The sequence below is a fragment of the Salvelinus alpinus genome, chromosome 22, assembly GCF_045679555.1.
Source record: "Salvelinus alpinus chromosome 22, SLU_Salpinus.1, whole genome shotgun sequence".
NCBI classification, from domain to species: Eukaryota; Metazoa; Chordata; class Actinopteri; order Salmoniformes; family Salmonidae; genus Salvelinus; species Salvelinus alpinus.
The window spans coordinates 25930133-25938642 of NC_092107.1; the positions used below are offsets into that span (position 1 = coordinate 25930133).

At 44.9% G+C, this 8510-nt stretch overlaps 1 protein-coding gene across 1 annotated transcript; it reads right to left on the minus strand.

Moving 5' to 3' along the window:
• Positions 1–2568: 2568 nt before the first annotated feature.
• Positions 2569–7972, minus strand: LOC139549312 (uncharacterized). The gene is made up of 4 exons (XM_071359629.1): positions 7650–7972; positions 3581–3665; positions 3071–3365; positions 2569–2902 (listed from the first exon to the last, which is right to left on the minus strand). The coding sequence occupies exons 1-4, from the start codon at positions 7913–7915 to the stop codon at positions 2832–2834; spliced, it is 717 nt and encodes a 238-aa protein (XP_071215730.1). The 5' UTR covers positions 7916–7972; the 3' UTR covers positions 2569–2831.
• Positions 7973–8510: the final 538 nt, after the last annotated feature.

An 8510-nucleotide genomic window follows, 5' to 3' on the forward strand; every position in this document is an offset into this window, starting at 1 on the left:
GTACCGAAGAAGTCTCGAGGGTGTAATCGCTGCCAAAGGTGCTTATTAAATAAAGTCTTGAGTAAAGGGGTCTGAAAATGTCGCTTTGTCATTCTGGGATATGAGGGGAATTTTTTTCATCCATTTGCAAACAAGGCTGTAACATAACAAAATATGGAAAAAGTGAAAGAACTAAATACTTTTCGAATGCAATGTATATTGTAGCCCAGGCCTACTTCTAATCAGGTAGAAAAGATCATACTTTTCACAAACATTTGAAAGGTAAATTGAGTCGTGATGTACTCTATATATACTTTTGTGCATAGCTTATCATATTTTTTTCAAAAAGGTGTTTCCCCTGAGCTACATTGCTAATGTTAGCAGCTATTAGTATCATCATTGTTAATTTCACAGCAAGCCTTACAAAATCCTTGTCTAACTACACTACTAAATCTGAATTTCACAACTTTATTGTTAGTCGTTATGCTTATTACAGTACTGTTACATAAAAAAATGTGACATTGTTCATATTTACAATTTGTTGGGAGGCCAAAGCTATACACACATGTTGAGTATGATGACAGCACCTGTATTGCACATATGTTTAATATAGAGATATATCTCTACATTAAACTGTCAACAGCAGACACAATACCTGTGTTGTTCCCTTTTGACATCAACAAGTACCTTCAGGGTTTGCATGTGTTTACTCTTGTGGGTGCCCTAGCCTAAGCAACCAACTAGCTTTAATGGCTAGCCGCCCTGAAAAATATGTGTACTGTCTTAATAAAGAAAACAATTCCATAACCATTTTTGGACAACTTAGAATGTTGCGTTCAGCCAAAGCATAGTTTTCCATTTTTTTTCCAGCGGCTCGCCATTAAAGTTGGTTAAGTAGCAAAATGATGCCTTTACAGCCTGAATGGTGGATGCTTTATGCACAAGTGGGTCGACGGGGGGGCAGAAGTGTATTACCGGGAATACACATCAATCCTAGACAATAGTGCAGATCTAGCGACCACTATCGGGTGCCCATAAAAGTGTAGGCCCAGGTTTTTAACTCGGTCCCCCCTGGGTGCACGTTTTGGTTTTTGCCCTAGCACTACACAGGTGATTCAAATAACCAACTCATTATAAAGCTTTGATTATTTGAATCAGCTGTGTAGTCAGTGGTGTAAAGTACTTAAGTAGTACTTTAAAGTATTTTTACCTAAGTAGTTTTTGGGGGTATCAGTACTTTACTTTACTATTTATATTTTTACTTTTGCTTTTACTTCACTATATTCCTAAAGAAAATTATGTACTTTTTACTCCATACATTTTCCCTGACAGCCAAAAGTACTCTACATTTTGAATGGCTAGCAGGACAGGAAAATTGTCAAATTCAGGCACTTATCAAGAGAACATCCCTGGTCATCCCTATTGCCTCTGATCTGTTGGACTCACTAAACACAAATGCTTTGTTTGTAAATGATGTCTGAGTGTTGAAGTGTGCCCCTTGCTATCTGTAAAAAAGGGAAAAAAAGAAAATGGTGCATCTTGTTTGCTTAATATACTTTGAAATTATTTATACTTTTACTTTTAATACTCAAGTATATTTTAGCAATTACATTTACTTTTGATACTTAAGTATATTTAAAACCAAATACTTTTAGACTTTTACTCAAGTAGAATTTTACTGGGTGACTTTCACTTCAGTAATTTTCTATTAAGGAATCTTTACTTTTACTCAAGTATGACAATTGGGTGCTTTTTCCACCACTGTGTGTAGTGCTAGGGCAAAACCCAAAACGTGCACCCAGGGGGGGGCCCAGGACTGAATTTTGGAAACCCTGGTATATGGGTATTCAACTCTTAGGTCCGGAGCCTGCTGGTTTTCTGTTCTACCTGATAATTAATTGAACCCACCTGGAGTCCCAGGTCTAAATCACCCAGTGATTAGAGGTGAACAATTGAAAAAAAGCAGTGGAACTGGCTTTGAGGTCCAGAGTTGAGTTTGAAAGGTTTAGGCCAGGGATGGGTAACTCCTGTCACACTTTTTCCCCATCCCTTGCAAACACAGCCGATTAAACTAATTTCAGTCTAAACTGAAGAGCATAATTAATTGATTCGTTGATTATTGAAGTCATGTGTGCTAGCTGGGGCTGGCCCAAAATTGTGACACTAATCAGGCCCCTGAGGACTGGAGTTGCCCATTCTTGGTTTAGGTCAACACTCATAAATCTATCGCTTGTGGGAAAGCCCACAGCCAGGTTGGTATGTCTAACCCTTACGGGTGGAGTGCCATATCCCCTAACCTGGCTGACAACTCTTTGGACCACGTGGGGTGGCGTACCAGGCTACATATCTCTTGGCAACCCCATAATTTAAACAATGCAATAAACATATGTAAACATTATTCAATTACTAACTCTAGTATGGACTCCAATGTACTCCAAAACCACTGTTGGGCCCTTGGAAATAGGGGAAAATAATAAATGAAGTAATGACTTCATGAAAAAACGGCAAATGTCAGCAAAGTGTTATTTCCTTCTTTCCACAGATGAGTGTTAATACTTTTCTTAAAATAAGCACTCTTGGTAGATATTGTTAGATATTCTTCTTCACACAACTCCTTCAGAAAACCCAGAGCTGTCCTTGGTTTTATTTATGACATTTTGCAAAGAACATTACACTACTGCCTAACTTAACTTATTTACATAACATTGAAGATTATCTCCTTTCATTGTTGGACAATATTTGAACTGTGGTACCATTCTGTCCAGGAATCTGTTTCCTATTGACCTGTGACCCATGGTCTGTGAGTGGTTTCCTCTGGAAGATAGAAGGGGTTTAGGGGTGAGGTTGGTGCCTCAGTTCAGGGCAGGTGAGCTGCTAGGTGGTAGAATAGGTGTTTCATCCCTGAACGCATCTGACTGGAGGTCTGTAAGACAGACATAATAATACATTATCAAAGAGTTAGAAAGAATGACTGATGATCCTATTGGTCTTTCGTCTACGCAAGCAAAGAAGCATGGATTAAAGTAAGAGAGTCTGACAAGAGAAAGAGAACACGCATTTATAGAGAGATACAGAGATACACACAACATACCAATGAGGGATGTGTTCTGCTGGTGGTTGATGACAACAGACGTCTCTTCCTCCTCCTCTCCCCAGTCTGCAATGTTGGCCGGGGGGATACACTGCTCCAGGAACAGATCATCCTCCTCAGAACAGAATTCCATGTCTTCCGGGGGCCACCGTAACTCGCCACTCTCCACTTCGCTCATGTCCGTGGGCTCCACCATGATGGAGGGAAGCCGCTCCTTCTCTGAGGGACTGAACTGCTGCAGGTAATTGGGAGAGCCCTCTGGACTCAGAGACACCTCCACTGGTTCTGGGAAGATCTGGAGGCAGAGGGAGGGTCCACAGGTGGGTGATTGAATGTAGGCTGACATGGATGGTGACATTAAATCACTGGTATAGACTCCTGTATTATAAACCTTAGTAGAAGACCCATCATATTCTATTGATCAATAGCATGCCATTTATTAATGTTATTTGGAACGAGAAACATATATGTGATATTGAACATAGATGCAGAGGTTGGGTGGATATGTACCTGGAAAGGTAACCTGTTCTCATTATTCCTCTGCGGTGACATCTCGCCCATCGATGACTCCTGGGCACCAAGAGCCTCCATCCCTCTGTGTGTAAAAGATAGTTCTGCTTACTGATATCACACACAAAGTATATACTGTACAAAGCCACTGGGATGAACTACAGGAACGCAGTACACTAAGACAGAAACACATTCACGCTCAGCATTGATGCAACACTTTACATGGCTGAGTAGACAGAAACAGAAATACACATCTTACTCATACTACACTGTACACATACACAATTCTGCATGCACAAGTGTCTCAGAAGGAATATATACTATTGAGCTACACAAAACCTTGGATCAGGTGGTACTGATGTAACCCTTGTTTGCGCTGGCAATCCTGGCACCAGAGTAGACCCTAGATTGGAATAGGTTCCGGGATTCTTCCTATGGCATTGAGGAGGACACCACATCAATCATTGGCTCCATCAATAAGTGCATCGATGACGTTGTCCCCACAGTGACCATACGTACATACCCCAACCAGAAGCCATGGATTACAGGCAACATCCACACTGAGCTAAAGGCTAGAGCTGCCGCTTTCAAAGAGCGGGACTCTAACCCGGAAGCTTATAAGAAATCCCGCTATGCCCTCCGACAAATCATCAAACAGGCAAAGCATCAATACAGGACTAAGATCGAATCGTACTACACTGGCTCCGACGCTCATCGGATGTGGCAGGGCTTGAAAACCATTACAGACTACAAAGTGAAAAAAGCCGTGAGCTGCCCAGTGACACGAGCCTACCAGACAAGCTACTTCTATGCTAGCTTCGAGGCAAATAACATTGAAACATGCATGAGAGCACCAGCTGTTCCAAACGACTGTGTGATCACGCTCTCCACAGCCGATGTAAGACCTTTAAACAGGTCAACATTCACAAGGCCGCAGGACCAGACGGATTTCCAGGACGTGTACTGCAAGCATGTGTTGACCTAGACACACTCCAATTTGTATACCACCCTAACAGATCCACAGATGATGCAATCTCTATTGCACTCCACACTGCCCTTTCCCACCTGGACAAAAGGAACACCTATGTGAAAATGCTATTCATTGCCTACAGCTTAGCATTCAACACCATAATGCCCTCAAAGCTAATAAATAAGCCAAGGACCCTGGGACTAAACACCTCCCTCTGCAACTGGATCCTGGACTTCCTGACGGGATGCCCCCAGGTGGTAAGGGTAGGTAACAACACCTCCGCCATGCTGATCCTCAACACAGGGGCCCCTCAGGGGTGCGTGATCAGTTCCCTCCTGTACTCCCTGTTCACTCATGACTGCACAGCCAGGCACGACTCCAACACCATCATTAAGTTTGCCAATGACACAGTGGTAGGCCTGATCACCGACAACGACGAGACAGCCTATAGGGAGGAGGTCAGAGACCTGACCCTGTGGTGCCAGGACAACAACCTCTCCCTCTAAGTGTTCAAGACAAAGGAGATGATCGTGGACTACAGGAAATGGTGGGCCGAGCTCGCCCCCATTCTCATCGACGGGGCTGTAGTGGAGCAGGTTGAGAGCTTCAAGTTCCTTGGCGTCCACATCACCAACAAACTAACATGGTCCAAGCACACCAAGACAGTCGTGAAGAGGACACGACAAAACCTATTCCCCCTGAAAAGATTTGGCATGGGTCCTCAGATCCTCAAAAGGTTCTACAGCTGCACCATCGAGAGCATCCTGACTGGTTGCATCACTGCCTGGTACGGCAACTGCTCGGCCTCTGACCGCAAGGCACTACAGAGCGTAGTGCGTACGACCCAGTACATCACTGGAGCCAAGCTTCCTGCCATCCAGGACCCCTATACCAGGCAGTGTCAGAGGAAGGCCCTAAAAATTGTCAACGACTCCAGCCACCCTAGTCATAGACTGTTCTCTCTGCTACCGCAGGGCAAGCAGTACCGGAGCGCCAGTTCTAGGTACAAGAGGCTTCTAAACAGCTTCTACCCCCAAGCCATAAGACTCCTGAACATCTAATCAATTGGCCACCCAGACTATTTTCATTGCCCCCCCTCTTTTACGCCGCTGCTACTCTCTGTTATCTATGCATAATCACTTTAATAACTCTACCTACATGTACATATTACCTCGATTACCCCAACTAACCGGTGCCCCCGCACATTGACTCTGTACGGGTACCTCCTGTATATAGTCTCGCTATTGTTATTTTACTGCTGCTCTTTAACTACTTGTTACTTTTATTTCTTATTCTTATTTGTATTTTGTAAACTGCATTGTTGGTTCGGGGCTTGTAAGTTAGCATTTCACTGTAAGGTCTACAACTGTTGTATGTGACTAATAAAATTTGATTCCTCCGTTATATGGAACCCTGCCTGTGTTTATCATACACAACCTTGAAGGAACGTCATGTTTTTGCCTGGATGACTAACTGACCTTCTCACGATGCTAAGAAGCCTTGACACTTCTACCAGCAGGCTCTGGACACCAGTCAGTCACACAGTTGTTGTTGACAGATTGTCCTCTATCCTTGTCCTCTATCCCTCCCTCTCTCTTCCTGTTGCTCCCCTTATCCCTCTCATCGACCAACCCCTCCCGTACAAACACCTGTCCCAGAGAGATCTGTCCTGGTGCTAGTACTATACACACACTGTCTCTCTGGTCACGTCCAAATGGCTCAAGCAGCTTCCCAGATGCAAATCAGGAAACTACTCACCCCAATGACCTCTCTAAGAACATATTCACTAGTGTACCTCATGTCAACCACATCCGTTTTCTGAGCATAATTCTCTCTAGTCCCTCATGCCCATGAATGCAGGCCACATTGCATGTCTCTCATCACTTTGAAACAATGGCCCTTCATTGGTCAGAGGGGCCAGTGCTATAGCTGATTGGCTGGGGCTGGTCTGTGAGGTAGCAGAGTGAATCCCAGTTGTGGTGAGCCTAATCACCATGTTCACATGGCCCCTCAACCCACCCACTCATGCATGTGCGCGCGCACACACACAAACACATTTAGCACTGAGCTTCAGATTAGATTGCTTATGGATTTTATCATATAAAAATGTAATATGTCCTTGTCCATCTTTTTGTTTTTCATTATGTGACATATTGGCAGAATGTGGTCATCATATCGCTGCGTCCAAAGCCAAGCCTCCATGCTAAAACGGAGAAACGTAGTTTCCCATTCACTGTATGAGCCGGAATTATTTCCATTGTATGAGCCGGAATTATTTCCACTGTATGAGCCAGAATTATTTCCACTGTATGAGCCTGAGTTATTTCCACTTTAAATCTGTTTATGTTTTCCAGAAAAGCCTCCCGAGGATTAAGAGGAACTGAAAATCTGTCTCCCCATTCTCACCGCTCCTCCCAGTGAAAGTCTGGTATTATGGCCTTCTGTCACTGTGGCCATCACTCACTCCTGTTGACATGCCTTTCGTTTTAATGAGGCTGGGCTGTAAGTCTCAAAGCGGCAGAACAACTGTGTAAACCACTTTTACATTCATGTCCAGTTTTCTGTGAAATTTGTTTCAGCTTAAAAAATACCATGTTTTTGACAATTTATTTTATCATATGTTATTGACACAGTAACTGTGCTATGTGCATGGATAAGCTGTTTGTGTGTCATCTGTGACGGAAAATGTTCAGCTGGCTAAGCCTAGATGTAATCTCCTCCCTGCCTCCTGAACATTCCTCTGCCAGCCTGTCAGTAAGAAGCTAACACGGTCACTCACTTCATGGTAGCGCAGGAGGATTGTGGGCAGGAAACGGGGACAAATCACAATGTGTAAACTGATGACAGACTACAGATAACACAAACATGTTCAGCTACACCACTGACTCACTCACCCATACACCAATTTGACTCTCTACTTCCCCAAACCATCAAGCCCACACTTTCTATACACTTTGCCACTGGTGCTTTCTTTGTATAATTTCTACACTCTACTATGAGATCCTGACACATGTCAACATCTCCAGTCATCATCAACTATAACTAGAGCATCACTGCACACCTGTGTGATCCACACACACAATCAGAGAAGAGTCTTACCCTTCTGTGGTCAGGCAGAAGTCCTCCCCATCCTGGCAGACCTCCACGCCTTCCAAGGTGGTCACTCCCATAGTGGGCATAGGGGGCCGAGGAGGGGGTGCAGACGGAGGGGTGCAGCTCCTACAGCACTCTCCCTCCGCTGGCCCCTCAGGGGAGCAGCTGGTCTCCAGGGTGACGCCTGGATGGGCTGTGACGGGGTCCACGTGGGGGGGGTTCTGAGGGTGGAGACTGTGATCAGTAAGGTCGCTCCTTCTGTGGGTCAACATGGGACTGACCTAAAAAAGAAACGTGGTCCACTAGTCCACAGCCTCTGGGCTTCTCTGTCTACCAGCTTCCCCTCTCTGTCTCTCTCCCCCTCTCTTTTTCTCTCCCCCCCCCCCCCCTCTCTCTACGGGTAGGGCTTTGCAGAACTGGGATTGTGGGATTAGCGTCTCATTTGATTATGGAGGCTGGATGGGTGACATCAGCCTGTCCCTCTGCCAAGTGGGCACACAGTGCAGGAAATCTGTGGAACATGAAACAGGCACACCATCCAGCGGCGTGCACTGTTGCATTGGCTCGGTAAGTGTGCAGCTGCTCACACGCAGTCTGCCGAGGAGACGTTTCACTCCTTCAGTCAAGACTAAGCAGGCTGTGCCCCCACCACCTCTCTCTCTCTCTCTCTCTCTATTTCTCTGTCTCTGTCTCTCTCTCCCGGTGTGTGCTGTCACTCTCGTCAGAGTGGATTTGGACAATTCAAGGGAATTAGCCTTGGGATCAAAGTCTCAGGGGTGTGGTGGAGATATATATAGCAGCAGGCAGCAGGAAAGCCATGTCCACTCAAACGCAGCATCAGTCACTGTAATCCCCATAGTACACATC

Bases quoted from the DNA above. Each gene is read 5' to 3' on its own strand.
- LOC139549312 (XM_071359629.1), bottom strand. From the start codon at position 7,915: ATGTTGACCCACAGAAGGAGCGACCTTACTGATCACAGTCTCCACCCT. The intron at 3,666-7,649 runs GTAAGACTCTTC...TTTTACACACAG, and splicing joins TTCTGCCTGACCACAGAAGG to AGGGATGGAGGCTCTTGGTG. The intron at 2,903-3,070 runs GTATGTTGTGTG...TCTGTCTTACAG, and splicing joins GCAGAACACATCCCTCATTG to ACCTCCAGTCAGATGCGTTC.